Here is a 21,353-nt window from a genome sequence, read left to right on the forward strand (position 1 = left end):
TTAGTCTCACCCTTCTCCAAGTGTAGATGTACGCTATGTCCATTAACGTGTAGTAATCTTTCAGGGGTTCATCTTCATACATCACTTCCACCTATGGACAAAACAAATAATTCAAAAGAGATATATTTCCAAAAGACGAAGAATATGATCAACATGTTAATTAAAAAAAATAAATAAATAAAACATTCAGAAATACAAGAAAAGACCTGGTAAGTGCTGGGGATGTCCATTTTGCTGCGCAGGAACTTCCTCAGATGCATGACGGTCATTGCCGCTGGACACTGCAGGTACCTTTTGTTTGCCATCTGCCCGAGAATTCGAGAGAAAGAAAAAGGAATGGGTTGCCTTTTCAAGTCGAAGCGAAAAATGTGCACACCTGATCTTTGCTTGAATGCTTGTCCTCAAGTCCACCAGTCAGTCTGCACAGAATCAAACGCATGCCGTTACTCGACAGCGCACGACACAAAAGTCACATACTGCAAATCGGGCGTGAGATGATCGAGGTCGAGGGGAGCAATTGGGAGGACAGTGGATTGGAAATTTGAAGGTCCTCTTACCTGGCACTCCGGTCAAAGAACTCAATGGAGAGGCTGATGATCTCATCGTCCGTGATTATTCTCTTGTCCTCATCTGCCACCTCGCCTCGGTCTTCGTTGGAGCCGTTAGAAGCTGCAGAGTAAAGAGGCGGCCACGACAAACAAAATACACCGGTTTTCCATTTGATTCCAAAGTATTATAAGCTGTCGAATCAAACGTCAAGGGGGTGGGATACCAGAAGTTACGCAATAGGATTGCAAGGAGGAATGATGTTGGAATTGTAAAATCTTCAATAGAACGGTGATTAAAACGGCGAGAAATGCAAAAAATGCATCCACGCAAATTTTCAAATGACTACAATTCTTTTTTAGGGTTGGGGGCAGGAGGGGGGCTCTCAGCTTCATTTCAATAGGTAGGTTGGCTTTATTTTTATATGTAGATTTATTTATTAAGCATCTTGATACACTCTGTGTGCAGCAACAAGTGCAGTCCACATGTTTACGTGTCAGCAATTCTTGCAACATGAAAGCTGAAGTGACAAAGCCACAGATTTGTCCTGATTGTGGTCATGTGATTGACAATTTCCTGATGCATGCTGACGCTAAGCTGGTTGTTTGGAATTTTGTGATGTGGTCATGAACAAAGTGTTTCGGAAGTTAACAATGCTTATTGAAGCAAATAAACTGTCTTTCATAGGAATGCGTGTTTATTTGCTTTTATTTTAGTGGAAACCGACAAAACATTTCTCTAGGATAAATCGGATATTGTTTATTTCAATACAGATTATTTATTGCACGTTTGGTTTAAAAAAATGCATGGGAGGAGGAGCGTGAAAAAAATAATTGCATATTAAATAACATGTAATATTGACAAGGGGGGTGGCAATGAGATCATTTTTCAAAATCGTTCAGCCCTACCGCTTAGCTTTGTGTGACTTTCAACTGAAGTCTCACCTTCCACAGGGTGTTCAGCATAAAAGTCTCTTCTCCTCTTCATTTCATCTGTCAGAGGAAAAATGGCTGATTAAAGGTGTGCTCACTGTCAACAATCGAAATCAAATTAAATGCACGTTGTGATGATGCAACAGTTACAAAAAAAGGTGCAAATTCCAACAACAGTTTCTCTTCATCTATTTCAGGCTTGTGTGTGTGCGCGAGCCAGTGCGTAAAATGTAGAACAAAGAAAATGCATCACTCGACTGTCAGGTTCTTACTTTTAAACAGGCCTGGGACCAGTTTATACACGATGTCCTGCAGAGTTTTGTCAGACCTGCACACATTTTGCACACATTGAAAGAAGGTCAAAAAAAAAGAGATGACGAGACGTTTGAGAAGAGGACGCTTCTCACCTAATGTTGAGCAGAGGCTTGGTTTTGTGCACTTGCACGTCACAGATTGGGCAATATTTGCTTGTTTCCAGGTATCGGACGATGCACATTTTGCAAACTGCAAGACAACCGAAATAGGTCTGGATCACCTGACAGCGCCAAGGGAATGCGCATGCGCCCCGCCGCTCGCGCGCCGGCATGCTTACAGGAGTGCAGACATTCGATGATGGTGGTGGCGTCGATGAAGTAACCCCCGCACAGAACGCACATGAGGTGAGGATTGAGCTCGGTAATCTTGATCCTCGTCGTCCGATGCATGATGAGCCAAAGGAGCTGATGGCGCGGAGACGTCAAAGGGGAAAAGAAAAAAGACCGAGCGACATTCAGAGCGCCGTTTGCACGAAGCCGGCCGTTTGCTTCACTTCCGTGAAAGCAACGTCATCTTTTATGCTAATTTCATCATAAGCGTCATAAATCTTCCTCACAAAGGCGTTCGTATACGTCGCCTTGCATTGCCTGCGCTACTTTCAAAGGGCGCGGGAGTAACCGCTTACAAGAAAAGCTTCCACAAACAATTTCCACGCAGGCAGATCGATTTTTTTTTTTTTTTGCCCAACTGCTTTGCAATGCAAACGACACGTCATGAGTTATAGCAACTATTCTAACTCGTCATTTTTACACAGTCAAATGTGGAGCGTGAGGGGGTGCGCGTCTCACCTCAGGTGTTGGGGCGAATCCCACTGTGTTTCTATGGCAACCACTTTTGCCGATTTTCGAGTGGGCGCTCGAATAACAAGATAGGCGATTCATTGAAAAATTAAAGCGCGCGCGCGCAAGGCGAGTTGGATGCGTGACACCCGAGAGGGGAGCGCACATATCCGCACGCACACGCGGAGCCGCGGCGTGGAATCTGCGCGCCGCGTGCATGCCGACTGCGGCGCTGCCATTTTGTGCTGGGAAACAAAATAAACCCGCTTCGGCTTCTCCCGCGTCCGCGTTGGTGTCAGATGTAGACTGCTCAAGGGTCGCGTCAGTCTTACCGGGACGCGCTAAATGAGCTTGCTTCTTCCAGCAATTTCCCAACTGAAATCCAATTTAGCAAATTTTTTGTGAATGACAAACATCAGTCCTTCTCATTGAGAAGTGCATATATATATATTTTTTTTTAAATTGTATTTATTTATTTTTTTGCAGAAATATTGGACATTTTCCGACCCAGAAAGCGCTGACGAAATTCTTGCTCTTATTTCTCAGATCAAGACAAGAGGAGCACGCAGGATTCATGCAACACGCCCAAAAGTGCGCCTATACTTGAGAACCAACAAAACAAGATTTGGAGCGTCAAGGGATCCAAAGGGCGTTCGCGCGGACTTGATCACATCAACTTTTTGAGCGAAGAACGAATAAAGCGAGTGGGTGCCGAAGATTTTTGGAAGGACTGACGGCACATTTACACGCTGTTATTTTTCTCCCGAACTCGTAAAAAAGAGCAAATAAATATTTAACATCGAGAGAAACAAAAAGCGGCACATCATCGAAGCAAACAGGATAGATTTTTGCTGTTTTGATGCATTTATAATGTGTGGTCGTCCTGCGACCCCCCCAGAGTACGTGACAGGCTCCACGACGGCATTGACAGACATGTCAATTCTGTCGCGGCTACACTTCCCCAAAATCGGTGAACATGCGAATATTCCTAATTACGTTTAATTGCAACAAATGAGCAGCCCGCGCTGGATCCGAGCCACGGAACTCCAAAAGGAATCCCTGATGATTTTGCCAGCTCCGCCAAACAAACAAGCGGCCTTTTGTAAAGCTGCAGCATTCCTTTATGTATTGATTTATTTGATTTCTTTCGAAGGTATCCACCAAATTAAGCAAACCAGCCGTTCGGACGCACGGGGGTCACCCGAACCGATGCGAACAAAAGCAGACGGTTCCGAACCTTCTGAAGGATGAACGGCGCATGCACACTTGCTTTGACCGAGTAGTCATCCAAGTTAAGTTAATAACTCGAGAATGATGTCACAGACATGTACAAAGGCGACCGCGTCTCGTGCACAAGCTCCCAAAGGTGACATTTCTATAAAATGAGGAGGCTCCGAACAAACGCGCCCCGTTAGGAGGCTCCGAACGTCTCGATCGTGCTAACATCTCCACCGAGTCCGTCGCGCGTTACCCGCGAACTGCCACATTACACGAACAAAAAAGCACGCTAAACAATCCCGATCCGGCATCAAGTCGCCCCGACGCAATGCCCGCAGACACACCGTGGAAGCCCGCTTGTGGCCGTGAATTCAATCGGCTTTGAACCCGAGCTGGGAACCTCTTTTCACCGAGCGATCCCTCAGAAAGTGCGCAGACACACACGGAGCTCCACGTCGGTTGTTGCTCGCCGCACCGACGAAAGCCTCAACATCCGCCGCTGGATCGGCGCGGTGGGGGAGCCGCGAAAAGATCCGCGACACAACCGCGCGGGGTGCCGCTTCGAGGCTGCGGCGACGCCGGAAGCACGTACCTGCGTGCCGGGATCGGCTGGCTGAGGCTGGGGGGCGGACAGACAATGAAAGTTGGGAGGCGAATCAGCAGCGAATGAATCGCAGCCGAGCCGCCATCTTGAAGCAGGCTGCAGACGCTGTCAGTGGCCGAGGCGAGCGCATTTCACACGGGAGACGCGAACGCCGCCCTCCGCGGGCAAACGCGCACTTTGCGAGCGTGTCCGATCGGCGCTGGCACCCCGAGCCGAAGTCCTCCGGCGTCGCCTGGGTCCGGTCGGCACTTAGCTACTGCAACTTTGCCTCCAAAATACCCACTTGGCCCCCTCCTCCTGAGTGGAAAGCAGCAGCGGTAGTGTGTGCGTGTGCGAGTGCGCGTGCGCGCGCGCTCTCTCCGTGGAAACTGACACCGTCCCCAAAATGGCTTGTACTTGGACCGCCCCGCTTCGGTCACGTGAGCCTCTGCTTAAGGGAGCTTGGAAATTACTGTCGGCCGTTTTTTTTTTTTTTTGGTCTTGCTCTTTTCCCGAGGAATAAAGCAGCGAAAATGAACCACCGCGCGTCACGTTACGCATGGGAAAACGCATTTGGCTGGTTGTGTGTTTTTCAACCCGAAAGGACACTTTTACCGGCGTATCAAACTAGTAATAATCGCGCTTTGGTGTGTGACGTCCTGTTTTGTTTAGTTTTGAATGACGCATGACTAAAACATTTTGAACATACGAGATAAACAAATCAACTTTACGCAATAACGTCTGAGTGGATTTGTTGAACAATGATAACACTATGTTCTTGTCGTTACGCTTCGCGGAAGGTTCAGGTAGCCGCATGGTGTCGGAGCTTGTGTCACTTGCTCGTGAAACTTTGACAAGAAGCAGGGGATGAAATCCCGGACGCAGGACCACCGAGCTCCGTCCCCAAAGCAGCTTGAACGTCACTCACGAGTCCACGCTCGTCGCGAACACGGGGTGGGGTGCATCGATCGCACGAATTCAAATGAAATCACACAGACGGGGGAAGAATTATGACTTTTATTTTTTCAAAACACAACGAGGCTAAAAACATGCAGATGAAGTGCTGGAAAACATCATCATCGTCATCATCACATCTGACTGGCTTTCTCTGCGCTCTTGGCTGCGTCCTTCAGCTTGCCAACCATGTCCTGGTGATGGGAAAAAAAGGAAAAGGGGCGGGGGGGGGGGCATCTATCGCTTTTAAATAGAATACAAACAGGGCAGGGTGCAGATCTGTTGCAAGTGCCATGAAGCCAGAGGAAAAAGTGGCACTAAACGAGCTTTGCAATGAGTTACTTTTTTTTTTTTTTCTGGAACAAGTGAAGCGGTTTAAGGCGGACTGTTTCGTTCCGGTGCATACCTGTAACTGCTCCATGGTGCAGGTGAAGGTAATATCCTCGGGACTACCTTTATTCTAACCAAAAACACCAACATTTCATTATTGCTCACGTAAAAAAAAATTGACAACACATGAGATGCATGTTTGTTTGTTTCATTACCTCCGTGTTGAGCGATATTAAGTAGAAAGGCTCGTTGACCTTGTCGACCACTCCATTCTGCCGTGGGATAAAGCAACAGTGTGACATGGTCGTCGATCCCCCCCCCCCATTATTTGTATCAAATCGAGAGGCAAAATACTTGGTCGCATACCTTGACATGATATTGGAGGCGCCATGACACGTCAGTAATGTGAGCTGGTTGCTTTCCAATGCTATGAAAACGTACAAATATTAATAGGACGATGCGCTTTGAAAGCCATCACTCCCTCATTTGCATTATTGATCAAGACATATAGTCTTATTGATTGATGGTTCCTATAGACTTAACAGACATTGACAGATAAGTTGTCATGAAAAACGCAGGCAGACATGAAAGAAAAGATTGAAACAATCAGTCATACTGGATGTAGATGGTATTTTATGCTTCATTTGAATAACTAAAAAAAAAAAAAAAAAAGATGAAACAGCTACAAATCTCTCTCAACAGCGACATACAGTATAAATGTGCAAACATAACCGTAATAGGGGAGACCTGCAGCTTGACGTCACACTCTTTGCACATTTTTATCATTTTGGAATCAAATACATCATGTATCAACACGTGTACCGGATAAAAGACCAAATTCTCATTGATTTTGTGCTGACGTCAGTTTCATATTTTGTGTTCATACAGTCATTAGCAATCAAATGGATAGTTGTGTTGCCACACCTTCGCGTAAGTTGTCTCACGAAATGGTGTCAGGTGTTACAGTGGATTTTGCAACTGATAGTTCAAGGACAAAATTATTGCTGTTTTCTTTACCTTCTTGGAACTGAAAAGTCAAGATTCTTGAATGGAAAAAAAAAAATAAACCATCATCAAACTCAAAACATTCTTTGCATGTGACTGAGACATGTTGCCCCAAATGACCACATTTGCTCATACTGGCGCTAGTTTAAAGTTAGCCAAAACAGAACAATGATTGAGCTATGACAAGTCCGAATCTCTCCTGTAGCAAGTCCACATTGATTACTGTCCAATGATTTTTATCTGGAAGATGCTAGTTTCAAAAAAACGTTTTGTGAGTGTGTGTGTGTGTGTGTGTGTGTGTGTGTGTGTGTGTGTGTGTGTGTGTGTGTGTGTGTTATTTGCAAGGCCACGAAACATGTGTTCAGATCTGGATGATGCAGTTCGACCTCCTTGAACCACCAAAACAACAATTTGCTCTCTTCACCCATCACTGGTGCCCTGCCACGAGCTGGCGACAGTGCAGGGCGTACGCCGCTGCCATTTGCCCAGTCAGCCGGTATCGGCTTCGGCTCATCCGGACCCTGACCCCAATGAGGATAAGCCGTGTCGAAAATGCGTGGACGAATCTTTCTATGGCTTACCTTGCCAACAATCGTTCTAACTCCTTTTTGTGCTTCTGTGAAGAAAACAGAGAAGATAAAATACAAGGTATGCAAGGCAATGATGAGGAAATGATGTGCTCGTCACCTGATAGCAGCTATAGAGGATTTCGATTCTTTCCGAACTGAACGACAGATCCTCGAGGCAGGAGCTACAGGGAGAAAACGATACTTAAATATATGTAAATTTATGATTGAACGTCTGACCATGAAATTGAGTTCATTTAATTCAGATTTGGCCACATAGAGTTAGTTATCACACTCCAAAGGATGACAGGAGTGTAGAAATAACAAAAGTGCATTCCCTGAATACACAAGTTTCATACATTTGCTGTGTGAAGCGCACTTTCTTAACTACTTACGCACAGACAAAATCAGCTATTGATCGGCTTCGGATTCAATGGTCTATTCACATTCCACGCCACGCTGTCACCAGAATGATTCCACAGTCAATCAGATCAGATGGAGAGCTCTTTTGGGCGTAGTGTGTTCATTTATCTGCCACGTTTACCTGATCGTGGACTCATCTGCATTTTGCCTGACCGCCTCCAGGATGAATGTGGTGGTCGCGGCGTGTATCCGTTTCAGCAGGACCCCCTCAACCTGCTTCAGTTCGGGCTCCTCTGACAGGACAGAACCCGGAAGCGGGACGTGACGTCAACAACAACAACGAGCAGACTGACGACAAAAGACGGTTACGCTGCAGTGAGATGCAGGTCGGAGCTCCCCTCGCACTGACTGACGTCCAGAATGGAAATCACTGATGATTTGCATGCGTAAAATCCTTCAGCTGCAGCACCCAAACCGTGTGGAGGGGGAGTTTTGTTTGTGTGGATTGAAAACATTTGGCGCCGCTGGAACGCTAATTTGAAATCGATGCATGCATGCTTGCACCCCCCCCAAAAAAAAACACAAACAAATTGGATTCACAGCGACCGATCTGGACTGTCGATTTGTGACTGTTCACACCGATTTCCGGGTTTGAATCCCATTCATGTAACGCGAGTCACATACACGCAGCTTAACATGGAGGGGTCTCCTCTGAGCGAGAAGCGGTGGGAGACAAAGAGTGTCTCGCAGCTCACCCAGCAACCCCGCGTCTCGACCGGCAGACAGCAGAGAGCGGAAGCAGACGTCGACCAGAGCCGGGAAGGTGGCGTGGTCCACGACGGACTCGTCGCCGAGAGACCGGAGCCCTCTCTGCACGGAATCCGACAACTCCATTTTGAGGGAGGGCGGGGCCATAGAGACACGTGACGGATCAGCTGACAGGCTACTTGTGGGGTTGGGGTGCGGGGCTACAGCGATCACATGCCGGGGAATCCGATGCTGCGGCTCTTTAGTTCAAACAAATAAAAACATATGGACATTACAATATAAGTCTTTCCACTTCTGCCTGACATTTCCGAGGTTGAGGATTCGAATCTCACCAGGAATACTCATTGAGGATAAGCAGTTTAGCAAATGGATAGATCAGTTTTGCAACTCTACATGAACACCTAAAAACACTCCAGAGACTTTATTTGCTACACCTGCCAATGGCGTGTCATAGAAAAGCTGTTAGATTATAAAATGTCCTTCACTATGGAAGCACGTACGGCATTTTAAAAATACTAACCAAAATGTGAGATGATGTGACCCCCCCCCCCTTCTCAGCAACAGATCACGTGTAGTTAAGATTTAAGTGATGGTATATATATTCTCTTTTTTTTGGGGGGGGGGCGCGCACTCTCCATCATACTTACGGACAAAGGTGTCAAATCCATGTCCAGAGAGTAGAACCCCTTCCACAGTTTGGCTTCACGCACAGGTGCCTCAACTCAACCAGGTGACGTCTGTCGGTAGAATACACATCAAACTACAGTCACACAAATACACTCGTTGTTCAAAATCATACCAATAAAAGCGTAGAATAAATATATTCATAAAGTTGAGCATTTGTTGTGGGAGCGTCGTCCTGCCCGTGCGAGTTCCTACGACATGTGAACGTGACATGCTATGCTCTTGAGCAGTATACCGTGTCATATTTTTCACATGACAAGCTCTATATTAAAAAACAAAAAGTCACATGCTCAGGGAGAGTGAAGAGGTGGGGCTTGCAGTCAAAAAGTGGCGCGGTCTGGATGACAAACGGCTTGCGAGCGAAGCTGATCAATTGAGAAATTTCCAGTGCATCTTGTTGCAGTTTCCATCTTGAGAGCTATTTCATCAGGCGGAGTTAGGGAGGTCCCGAAACGCTTCATGTCCTCAATTTACCATACAACGGAATGAAATGCATGGAATGGCTGTGTTAAGGAAAAAAAAAGGCTGGAAGACTGACCTCAAAATGGAAATTCCCTTTTCTGCATGATGTTCTTCCTTAACTAATCGAGTGAGCGTTTAACTTGTTTATAAAGTTGTAGATTCCCCAAAATAATTCTTAGTTGCTAAATCTGCACGCTGTAATGATGTCTTAGTCCACGAGCTGTTGGTGTGATCTGCACCTTCAGAGCTTTGTCCAAAGTTCAATTTTTGCTCTTTTGACTTCGCCCACATCTCCACCGGTGTTTTATTTTCACGTCTTCTCAGCTTTCTGCTGAGTGCGCCCGCAAACACGATTGATTTGTAAACAAAAGAGACACGCTCCCATTCGCGCGACACATCGCTATTCTTAAATGATTCTTCATTAATTTTAAAACAAAAACGTGCAACGTTGTCCTAAGCGTGAGGGCAAATGACGGTGAGATGAGCGTGGACTATAATTGAGGCCAATAAAAAGATGACTGCCCTTCTCCGAAATCAAAAAGGTAAGCTGCGAGCCTTTTATACGAGGCACTGAATTTAAGCACTAATAAAAAAAATATATTTCATTAGGCCATGATGTCATTCTGTTACTGACAGTAGGCCAAAAAAACCCTCGAGTGTTTTGAGTTAATGAGATAATGCCATCATAAATAAACGATGGGTTGTGCAAACAGATTATTGAAAAATATATTTTGATCATATATTTTTATTTATTGTCCTGTGACAATTGTTCACACCAAAAAAAAAAAGGTGGAAATGGGGTTTGAACGCAGCAGTGGCATTTACGAAGTAGAATGACAGTTTGTCGACGTGTTCCTGTTTTGTCATTTAGTGTAGTATCGACTTCTCACTTCGAACGTGGCTATTTCATTTCAATCCATTTGACTTTAGTTTCTCATCTCCATCAACAATGTATACTGACGAAAGGGCGAATTATACTTGCAAAAAAAATGGTATGCTACTCTATGGTCTGTATTTTATTTTCTTTGGCCATACACTCACTACTAAATAATCTACTAAACATAGAGATACTAAATCCGATTTTTATTGTCGAGTGCAGTGATCACGGCAGGCTACTGGAAATGTTTCCACCTCTCTAAGGGGAAACCAAATGATTCGAAAGAGCTCCTCTACGCCACTGCATAGACCACAACGCCACACACACGCCCAGACGCAACAAACGCACTGTCACATTTAGCAAGTCTTTAAACGAATAACCAATCGCTAAGAGCACTTCTAATAATAGGCTAAGCGAAATTGAATCCACCAGGAGTACAGAAAAAAAATTCATGAGTTTACGACGGAGCTCCGTTCCTACAGCAGCGGCATAACAACAAGGCTGTAATTTTGCACTAAAGTAGGCGAACATGTAATCGCTGTAATTTGAGAAAAATATGTCATCAATATAAATCACTAATACAGGTGGGAAAAGTACATTTGGTAGGCAACACACGTGATGTTGTGTGTCTTTTATGCTGCCTGCGTGCCATTTCATGTAAAGCGCTTGTTGCGTCAAATGTGCAAACGGCGATTTGAAAGATGACATAATAATGAGCATCTTGGCTGTCAAGGCCCCATTGACGAGGTTAGGACTAATTCAAACATGTCTCGCAAGCCTTTAGGATATGGCTCGGTGACATTCTTCGTGATCATGTGATGATATAAGGAAGACACCATCCCGGAGGTCAGCCCGGGGTCATCGTCTTGCTCAAGAACGCGCTGTGGATGAGCCCGAAAAGATGGCGAGCGAGCTAGACAGATAGAACATGAGGAATACTCCATTGAGAGATCGCTCAACCAGCAAGTGAAAAAGAAAAGGAAAATGAAAGTGAAGGAAATGAGACCAAAATCAAAGCAGGAAGAGTAAAGATACAGTTGTTGCCCCTATTGCCCTACATTCATGAATAAATGTAGCCCAATTATACAACAACAGAATTTGTCCAAGAGGGAAGTCGATGCGAGCGATATGACATATTGATGACACAACCAATGGGTAGTGTGTGAAAAAAATATTTTAATGTGCATATAGCGTGCGTGCATGATATTGCACTTTGAAGTCGTATTCGAGCAATGACTACAATTAAGATGCGTAGTATAAACAGGGGTGTGAACTGCTGAACAGTGTCATATTTTGGGGACATTGGGAATAGCGGATGTCGAAACATTTCGGTGTGCTCTGGGCTGGAGGAAGCGCGCACTGACGTGAACTCGAGTGGGCGCCAGGTGGCAGTGTTGGGTGTGTCATGAGATCTGAGGGGAACAAAGAAGTCAGGGAATGAAGAAGGGGCTGAAGCTTTGTTTTTGACGAGACCTCAATTCATGCTTATACGTCTCATATATTATTGGACATTTGTCAGTAACCACCTCCCTCGGTATTTCCTTTTTTTTTCAGCCTGAAAGGCAATTGAATGTTGTTTCGGATCATTAGAATTGGGCTCGATGGTTATGGATGAGGTCAGTCAACAACATATTGCCCGTTGGAGACCATCAAAGCCTTTTGCATTCAATGCGATTGTCACGACAGTCCAACGATTTGTCATCATCTCCAACAAATGATACATGCCTTAAAAATGGACAGAACGTGGAACAATTACCCGGAGGTGTAAACTGTTTGCCATTTCTTTGTGCTCGATAAAAATCCACTGTTTACGCTGTATAATGTATCCAATATAAAATAATGTTAGTATACTTTACATTTAGGTATTTCATGATTTAAAATTTGTATTACTTCTTATTTTGTTGTTTAGTATTGTCTTCGATGGTGTTAGGTTGCACGTCTGATTTTTTTTTTTTTTTTGAATGGACTCATAAGAATTTTCCTCTCCATCAGATTGAACAAGAGAACAAAAACGTTAAATTACATCCAAAATACTGTGCGCGAGTGTGTATTTAATTACATATATTTATTTAGTTAGTTAGTCAGTCGGCGTGCGTGTTTGTCGGAGCCAGCAGCAGAGCACAGCCGGCAGTTCCTGCTCCACTGTGCCGGGGAAAAGCAGCTTCCTGCCGGTCGTCGCTGCGCCCCGCGGCCGCGGAAAGTCGCTCGATCCTCGGCCGGACACCCGCCGAAGGATCGGTTATTGTTGACGCCGAAACCGACCAACTGACAGCGGAGGAACACGCCGGCGTGTTCGTGCGCGCATCCGCGGACCAAACGTCTTATTGAATACGTGCAGCGTTCGCTCGTTTTCCCCCAAGTCGACGCCATATTCTCGCACGTCGCCCTTCAGTTTGCGGTATGCCTGCTTCACCGCCTCAAGTTCCGCCCAACGGTCCGCCTTTTGTTGGGGTCTCGATGCACCCAAAGTTCAATTCGATCTGTTCAATGTGCTGCAATCATCACGTTTAGGAGACTCCAAATGTTACGTTCAAATGGTGCCTGTCCACGGGTGAAAACCTCAGACAGTGTGCGCTTTGTAAAATGAAATTCAGCTCTAGAAATTACGTGTGTGTGTGTGTGTGTGTGTGTGTGTGTGTGTGGTTGATTTTATGATAAACGTATGTCAAGATGCAATTCTCTCTCTCTCTCTCTCTCTCTCTCTCTCTCTCTCTCTCTCTCTCTCTCTCTCTCTCTCTCTCTATATATATATATATATATATATATATGTGTGTGTGATTTAATGTGTAAGAACTCGTAAAAAGTCTTATAAATATATAAAATGAAATTTAAAAAACTATTTACATATGTATATGCAGTATGTGTGTGTAATATATATATGTATGTCTATATATATATATATATATATATATATATATATATAGACATACATACATATACACACACACATGCGCACACGCATATAAATGCACATAGATATACACACATACAGTCAATTCATATGTAATACATAGACACATAAATATCTACGCATATACGTATTACCATATACATACATAAATATATATACACACACACACACACACACACTTTTATACTTCATACATGCACATAGGTACACATAGACTCTGTAAATATATACCCCCCCTCACACACACACACACACACACACACACACACACACACACACACACACACACACACACACACACACAAAGTGAGGGAAAGATCAGCAAGCCTAAATTAGAAACACTTTACAATCAGGCACTGCAACGGACGGCCCGAGGCTTCCTGGTTTCTGTCTACTCAAGTGGGATTGGGGAGGGAGTTCTTAACCCTGGATCAACTTTCATGTGTGTACTCCCAAAGAAGGATGTCCCTTTGTTCCATCAAGGCCTTCCTTGGTCCTACGTGAGCAAAATTGACGACACATGACCATTTCGGACAGATTCACCTCCAAGAGGACACTGAGATCTTTTGGCAATTTAGTGGAGAGTCATGCCAAAAAAAAAAAAAAGTTCAATAAAACTTACTTTTGTTTTTGAATGTGTTTTTCTTTTTTCCACGAACCAAAATTGTTATTATCAGAGCAATTACTGGTTACTTTCATAGAATCCTTGAAAATGTTCCCAAGAACAGGTTCAATTGCTGTAGCCGTGAGTCAATTTGACATTATTTTTGATTATTGTTGCGTTTTCTTTTTTGGAGCAAAATCCAAGGAAATCCTTAAGAGAACAATCTCCAGAGCTTTTGTGTTTGTTTTCCGGCAGTTCAATCATGTTACTTTTGGGATGATATTAAAAAAAAAAACTAAGGCAGAAGTAAATCAAGCAAATTTATTGTCTAAACCACACATCTGTTTTGGTTTGTTTACAAGTGCAATTTTTGGGTTTGTAGTTACAAGTGCAATGCCTTTCATTTTGTTTGAAATCATCGGAATTCTTGGAAAAGCACCAAGCGGGCAGCTAAGTGTTCAACTAGTCACTTTTGTATGAAATCCCGAGAAATTCCATGTTCGTATGTTCTGTGTTCCAACTAGATGGAGATTTTTTTTTCCTGTACTGTTGAATGGACTCCATTTTATTTCGTCAGGTGGCTGCGCAAAACCAAATGGCGGACGTCGAGTCAACTTAAAATATGTGCCTGGAGCCAGATGATTTTATTCCGTGCAAGCACTTGGTGAAGTAAGACGGAGTAAATCCAACCCCAAACTTGTTGGAGGGGATATCTTGGGTCAGAACCAAAGTGCACAGAATTAGCGTGTGGTTAACACGCGACGCATTCAAGTTGATGCTTGTGAATCGTTGGAGGGCTTTCAGATGGCTGCGCCACACGTGCAAGTTTCTTTCCTAAACGGAAGACAAATATGGCCACCGGTGTGGAAAGAAAAGGGCGAAAAGTGTCAATCTTCACCTGACTGGGAGCCTATTATCGGGTGAGAGAAGAGACACAAATGCCCGCCAGAGCGAGCGGGGAACGCAACCAGTAGCCGCGAGGGAGAGGGAACGTGCGAGGCGGCGTCCGTCCCATTCGCCGTCGTGATTAGTGGCCATTATTATCCAGGCTGCGCGGCCATCGCACTGGATTATTCCGCAGTGAATCGACACGCTGCCGCTTGAGCGATGAGCGCTTTCCCGTGCGCGCTGGAACAAACAGCAAGTCTGATTTCATTTCCGAGCCTTTCTGTCATGCCTTCCATTGATTGGCTGCTGTGCTTTCGACTAGAACCTCTCCTTTGTCAAGACCACCCTGCTTTATTTCTCGGGCTCTTTACTCCTTTGTTGCACTGTGCAGCGATGCAGTCTGGGGGCTGGAGGTGGGGGGGGGGCAGACCTCCATTTGACATCTACGTGCATTTGTATGTACCAGTGTCCATGTGCTCGTCTGTAAGACTCGGGGCGCGGCGGCAAGCTGCATTCTGATCCATACTAATGTTCATTGATAGGAAAATCAATGGCACATTGATGCGGGTCTTGGCTCTCGCAAGGGGGAGGAAGTGCGAATACGACGGTGAAGACACCAAGAATGAGGAAGCAAAGGATTAGGCGGCGACAAAACAAAACCAGAGAAATCCCGCAGGCTTCTCTTCTGCGTGTTCACCAACGTCCGAGTTGAGATCCAAACCGAGGCGCACAAGTACAAGTGCGACCAAACTATTCTCATTTTCTCCAACTGCTCTCGAGATCGCACAAACAAGCCTCAAATGGAACCTTGGAAGAGAGAAAAAAGGAGGACTGCAAGGGGAAAATCAATTTTCCCAGAGAGATGCCAGTTGCTCTAATGGAGCTTTGAAAGAGGAAGTGGAGGAGGAGGGTGGGTGTGGGGGGGGGGTGGACATCTTTTTCCTCTTATTACCTCCCGTAGCCTCCTTGGCCAGCCTTCAAAGCTAGCATCGCTGCAACGGACTCGCTCGTCTGACCTTTCTCGGAGCAGTCGAGATGCTCCTTCCACTCACCACCATTCAGACGCAGGCCCGCTCCAGAAAGTCCGTCAAGGTTGCGCCTAAATGTGGTACCGAGGTCAAAAACAACAACTCCTCGGTCCCCACCTGACCTTTTGGAGATGGAACTTGCTGCTATCTCCGAAAACAGCAAACACTTTCCATTTGGCAAAGATGACTCACTTATGAGGCATGATAAAAAAAAAATTAAAAAAAATGTCATTACGGCAAACAGTGAGAATGCCGTTGTGTGTCACACAATGTTCAATTTCTTGAGTCATGCTTCATCATTCATCAAGTGGACATTGGACGTCACGCTGAAAAACATCTGCAAAGGTTTCTTCCATCGACTCAACTCAACTCAGCTGTGTTCCTCGAGCGCTTGAAAACAACCACCGCTGTACACAAAGCGCCCGACAGGGAGCAAAAAGAATTCATACAACCAACAATAAAACAAGAAATGAATAACGACGACAGTAGAAAGCACAAAAACAGTCCAAAACTCCAAAGCAAGTCTCATGCCTGCCGAGTCAAAAGTCAAAGAATACAAATGAGTTTTGAGACGACTCTTAAAGATGGGCGGCGAGGGGGCTTGGTTCTCGCGACCTCTAATGGAGCGCCCGGTCGGCAGACCCGAGGCGGCGGGCGGGAGATCCGAGGGGCAAGGGGGGGCCAGGCCATTTCAAGACTTGAAAACAAATCGGAGGATCTTCCAAAGAAGTCTTAAAAGAGCCGGTGAAGGGATGCCGGAGCAGGAGTGACGCGCTCTCTCTTATTCCAAGGAAGAAACCGTTTGCTCGTCCCGTCTTTGTATGATTTTCTTCTAAATGATGGCTTGCTGTGACAATGAGCGAAAAAAAGCCGGGGTTTTTTTTGTTGTTGTTGTTTTTGTGGAGGGTGCTCACAACTGCAACCTACTTACGACGATGTCGAAAGAAAAGGAGGTCCAAGGCATGTGGCCGGAAGCAAGAAAAGCTCGTGTCGCTTTCATCATGCAGCAACTTTGCTTTGGAAACTGGAAAGCTTGTCAATGTCATTCGATTTGACCAAAGGGTGACTATTTTCTTCTTCCTACGGCCTCTCCTCTGGCTCTTTGTGTTCTCCTTCTCTCGGGCTCCTCTCTGGCATCTCTTCTCTCCGGGCCCAGGAGGTGAAAGTGGCTTCCATGGTAACGGCACACACTGTTTTTGCCACCACCTCTCACTTCATCACAAGCTGTCGATGGCTGTGATTTGCATGCACGGACCCTCCCACCCTGCGCTGGTGCCACAGGCCCCCACGTCCTCAGGTATTTTATGTCGGACGCAATTAGCATCGCTTACGACTATCATACGCTCCCACTTGATGGATTTGCCTGTAAGACTCGGGGCGCGGCGGCAAGCTGCATTCTGATCCATACTAATGTTCATTGATAGGAAAATCAATGGCACATTGATGCGGGTCTTGGCTCTCGCAAGGGGGAGGAAGTGCGAATACGACGGTGAAGACACCAAGAATGAGGAAGCAAAGGATTAGGCGGCGACAAAACAAAACCAGAGAAATCCCGCAGGCTTCTCTTCTGCGTGTTCACCAACGTCCGAGTTGAGATCCAAACCGAGGCGCACAAGTACAAGTGCGACCAAACTATTCTCATTTTCTCCAACTGCTCTCGAGATCGCACAAACAAGCCTCAAATGGAACCTTGGAAGAGAGAAAAAAGGAGGACTGCAAGGGGAAAATCAATTTTCCCAGAGAGATGCCAGTTGCTCTAATGGAGCTTTGAAAGAGGAAGTGGAGGAGGAGGGTGGGTGTGGGGGGGGGGTGGACATCTTTTTCCTCTTATTACCTCCCGTAGCCTCCTTGGCCAGCCTTCAAAGCTAGCATCGCTGCAACGGACTCGCTCGTCTGACCTTTCTCGGAGCAGTCGAGATGCTCCTTCCACTCACCACCATTCAGACGCAGGCCCGCTCCAGAAAGTCCGTCAAGGTTGCGCCTAAATGTGGTACCGAGGTCAAAAACAACAACTCCTCGGTCCCCACCTGACCTTTTGGAGATGGAACTTGCTGCTATCTCCGAAAACAGCAAACACTTTCCATTTGGCAAAGATGACTCACTTATGAGGCATGATAAAAAAAAAATTAAAAAAAATGTCATTACGGCAAACAGTGAGAATGCCGTTGTGTGTCACACAATGTTCAATTTCTTGAGTCATGCTTCATCATTCATCAAGTGGACATTGGACGTCACGCTGAAAAACATCTGCAAAGGTTTCTTCCATCGACTCAACTCAACTCAGCTGTGTTCCTCGAGCGCTTGAAAACAACCACCGCTGTACACAAAGCGCCCGACAGGGAGCAAAAAGAATTCATACAACCAACAATAAAACAAGAAATGAATAACGACGACAGTAGAAAGCACAAAAACAGTCCAAAACTCCAAAGCAAGTCTCATGCCTGCCGAGTCAAAAGTCAAAGAATACAAATGAGTTTTGAGACGACTCTTAAAGATGGGCGGCGAGGGGGCTTGGTTCTCGCGACCTCTAATGGAGCGCCCGGTCGGCAGACCCGAGGCGGCGGGCGGGAGATCCGAGGGGCAAGGTGGGGCCAGGCCATTTCAAGACTTGAAAACAAATCGGAGGATCTTCCAAAGAAGTCTTAAAAGAGCCGGTGAAGGGATGCCGGAGCAGGAGTGACGCGCTCTCTCTTATTCCAAGGAAGAAACCGTTTGCTCGTCCCGTCTTTGTATGATTTTCTTCTAAATGATGGCTTGCTGTGACAATGAGCGAAAAAAAGCCGGGTTTTTTTTGTTGTTGTTGTTTTTGTGGAGGGTGCTCACAACTGCAACCTACTTACGACGATGTCGAAAGAAAAGGAGGTCCAAGGCATGTGGCCGGAAGCAAGAAAAGCTCGTGTCGCTTTCATCATGCAGCAACTTTGCTTTGGAAACTGGAAAGCTTGTCAATGTCATTCGATTTGACCAAAGGGTGACTATTTTCTTCTTCCTACGGCCTCTCCTCTGGCTCTTTGTGTTCTCCTTCTCTCGGGCTCCTCTCTGGCATCTCTTCTCTCCGGGCCCAGGAGGTGAAAGTGGCTTCCATGGTAACGGCACACACTGTTTTTGCCACCACCTCTCACTTCATCACAAGCTGTCGATGGCTGTGATTTGCATGCACGGACCCTCCCACCCTGCGCTGGTGCCACAGGCCCCCACGTCCTCAGGTATTTTATGTCGGACGCAATTAGCATCGCTTACGACTATCATACGCTCCCACTTGATGGATTTGCATCCCGCCCCTCTCGTAAGCTGCTTGCGGTTCACCACAGCTTTTGAAAAAAAAATCTTCATAAGGTTCATATTCAACCCTGAATATTTGTATATTTATATGTTCGTGTCATCACACCCCGGCTCCGCAAACCAATCCCAATCGACACTTTAACCGCCGACATATCGAACAGAATGATGATGGCTTCTTTTGACCTCAAGCAGCCTCCACCAATTAGCAAAGTGTGTATGCGTGTGTGGAGCGAGAGGGGGAGGGAGTGTTTGGGCCAGTCGGACCTCCTGCAGGGCAAAACGGGTGGGGTGGGAGGGCCCGGATGAGGAGATGACACGTTTTATGTCCTGTAGATTCCATACCAGGAAATCCATGAGGGCCGGGGGCCTCGTTGGGGGTCCGGCATGCGGGCACAGAGCAGCCGCCGTGTCTCTTCTCAACAAGTCCTCATTAGGTATCATTTTTTTTAAATCACAATCAGCAAGCGGGGGCAAGAACGTTGCAAGCCGCCCCTCTGGAAAGGCACCATAACCTTAGCTGACACTCAGGGAAAAGCGAAAAAAAAAAAAAAAGACAGTGGATTCATTTTAAATTGGCTGCCGACGTTTTTTTTTCTCAAGTTTTTAATGTGTGACCTCGGTAGAATTGCTGAGTTGCGCGTGCAAGGGGTGTCACATTTTGGAAATGGGTACAGAAAAGACAGAGATAGCAGTAGCAAGAGAGGGAGGGAGAGCGAGCGAGAGAGAGAGAGAGAGAGAGAGAGAGAGAGAGAGAGAGAGAGAGAGAGAGGTTAATTTGCACATATTAGAGAGGGCAGGATTTTTCATTAAAAAGGGATTGAAGTTGATATATGCCTGTGTGCTCCTGACACACTGTACTCTCTGATTGTGTTAAGTCCTTGACAGAACAAAGGATTGCCCCCCCCCCTCACTTTTTGCTCCCTCTACCGTTCCCTCTCTCTCTTCCAGACATCGCAGCCGATCGGGAGGAGACGCGGGGACATCAGTGTCACGTCACCCTCGCCACCACGTGAATCCGTGCGTCCTTCCTTGTCACCAACAGGAAGGACTGGTGACGCTTCCTCGAGGTCCAGGCTAGGTGGCCACTTGATTGGGAACACGTGCTCGACTGCCATGCAGTCAGAGACACGGATCCAAGCCCAGGCGGGTCACTCGCCGCTCGTGCAATGCCTCGATGGCTTCGTGAAATAATGGATGTGTATTTCCTTTAATAAGGGCCCCTATTCTCATAGGACCTCTCCCCTATGCTGTTACCTTGTCGCGGTCGGGAGGCTCGCGCATCTCTGAGCCGACGGGCTTTATGGTGATGGGCTGAGAACGTGAGAACATTCAAAACAAAGGCGAAAGAAGAGCAGAGCAGAGTGAAACCCTCAAAGCTGCAAAGATTCAACGATTCAAAGTCGACATATTGCATGATATCAACAATCGTCAAAACTGCAACATGATGCGGCTCCAAGACGGATCAACCCTGGTCAATAAGTGACGCTCCACGAGATTGTCAAGCATTCCGTGTCATTGCGCAGACGTACCTTACGATGTGGACAAGGGAAGCAACAATCACAACTGCTCCTTGCCTATTTGGGATCGGCCATTTTGGAGTCAAACCTGACCTTTCACCTTAGTGAGCACAGCCCACAGGTCGCGCACACACACACACACACACACACACACACACACACACACACACACACACACACACACACACACACACACACACACAAAGGGGAGATATTGATTGGTGATAGATAGATAGAGGAGGGTTGATAAGAAGGCCGTATTTGATGTTTGTTCTCGAGCAAGAAGTGAGATGAAATCACAATGAGCAGTCTGCTCTGTCCTTGGCTGCGTCGCCACTTGAGGCTTTGAACGAGTTTAGGACGCCAGCTTAAGGGATGAGGCCAGACAAGGGGTGCTCGGTCTGGCCCCCGGAAGAGCCATTGATTAACGCGGGCTCTAATGTTGCTCAAGGGCGTGTTTTTCTTCTTATGCGCAAACCAAGGTTCTTACCATCCCAAGCTTTCAGATGCCTCATTCGAACCACCGACCTTTGTGTTTTCCATGTTGTCTACTGAAAGGCAGCCATGCATGTTTGTGCCCCCCCCCATCCCCCCATTGAGAAAGATGAAGAAAATACCTAGAATGTGCACACGCTGTTAAATGGTTTTTACTACTGCCACCGCCTCCCCTGCTAGGTTGTTCCTACACACACACACACACACACACACACACACACACACACACACACACACACACGGAGT

At 46.2% G+C, this 21,353-nt stretch overlaps 2 protein-coding genes and 1 long non-coding RNA gene across 3 annotated transcripts; all 3 read right to left on the reverse strand.

The window, feature by feature from the left end:
- Positions 1-349: 349 nt before the first annotated feature.
- On the reverse strand, positions 350-2,197 carry bmi1a (bmi1 polycomb ring finger oncogene 1a). Its single transcript, XM_019875533.1, has 6 exons — positions 2,071-2,197; positions 1,886-1,982; positions 1,751-1,806; positions 1,491-1,538; positions 558-669; positions 350-419 (listed from the first exon to the last, which is right to left on the reverse strand). The coding sequence occupies exons 1-6, from the start codon at positions 2,180-2,182 to the stop codon at positions 350-352; spliced, it is 495 nt and encodes a 164-aa protein (XP_019731092.1). The 5' UTR covers positions 2,183-2,197.
- Positions 2,198-5,375: 3,178 nt separating this feature from the next.
- Positions 5,376-9,089, reverse strand: commd3 (COMM domain containing 3). Its single transcript, XM_019875567.1, has 9 exons — positions 9,007-9,089; positions 8,347-8,598; positions 7,773-7,884; positions 7,350-7,413; positions 7,244-7,278; positions 6,024-6,084; positions 5,873-5,929; positions 5,734-5,787; positions 5,376-5,521 (listed from the first exon to the last, which is right to left on the reverse strand). The coding sequence occupies exons 2-9, from the start codon at positions 8,504-8,506 to the stop codon at positions 5,462-5,464; spliced, it is 603 nt and encodes a 200-aa protein (XP_019731126.1). The 5' UTR covers positions 8,507-8,598; positions 9,007-9,089; the 3' UTR covers positions 5,376-5,461.
- A 2,449-nt stretch (positions 9,090-11,538) lies between these two features.
- On the reverse strand, positions 11,539-20,727 carry LOC109519180 (uncharacterized). Its single transcript, XR_002168896.1, has 2 exons — positions 20,625-20,727; positions 11,539-11,794 (listed from the first exon to the last, which is right to left on the reverse strand). It is a non-coding gene; the product is annotated as an uncharacterized LOC109519180 (long non-coding RNA).
- Positions 20,728-21,353: the final 626 nt, after the last annotated feature.

This window comes from Hippocampus comes, unplaced genomic scaffold (genome assembly GCF_001891065.2).
Source record: "Hippocampus comes isolate QL1 unplaced genomic scaffold, H_comes_QL1_v1.1 scaffold226, whole genome shotgun sequence".
Classification (NCBI taxonomy): domain Eukaryota; kingdom Metazoa; phylum Chordata; class Actinopteri; order Syngnathiformes; family Syngnathidae; genus Hippocampus; species Hippocampus comes.

Coding starts and splice junctions, on each gene's coding strand:
- commd3 (XM_019875567.1), bottom strand. CDS start 8,506: ATGGCCCCGCCCTCCCTCAAAATGGAGTTGTCGGATTCCGTGCAGAGA. Junction 5,930..6,023: donor GCCTCCAATATCATGTCAAG/GTATGCGACCAA, acceptor ATCCCACGGCAG/AATGGAGTGGTCGACAAGGT. Junction 5,788..5,872: donor TAATATCGCTCAACACGGAG/GTAATGAAACAA, acceptor GTTTTTGGTTAG/AATAAAGGTAGTCCCGAGGA.
- bmi1a (XM_019875533.1), bottom strand. CDS start 2,182: ATGCATCGGACGACGAGGATCAAGATTACCGAGCTCAATCCTCACCTC. Junction 1,539..1,750: donor GGTCCCAGGCCTGTTTAAAA/GTAAGAACCTGA, acceptor TTCCTCTGACAG/ATGAAATGAAGAGGAGAAGA. Junction 670..1,490: donor TGCTGAACACCCTGTGGAAG/GTGAGACTTCAG, acceptor TTTACTCTGCAG/CTTCTAACGGCTCCAACGAA.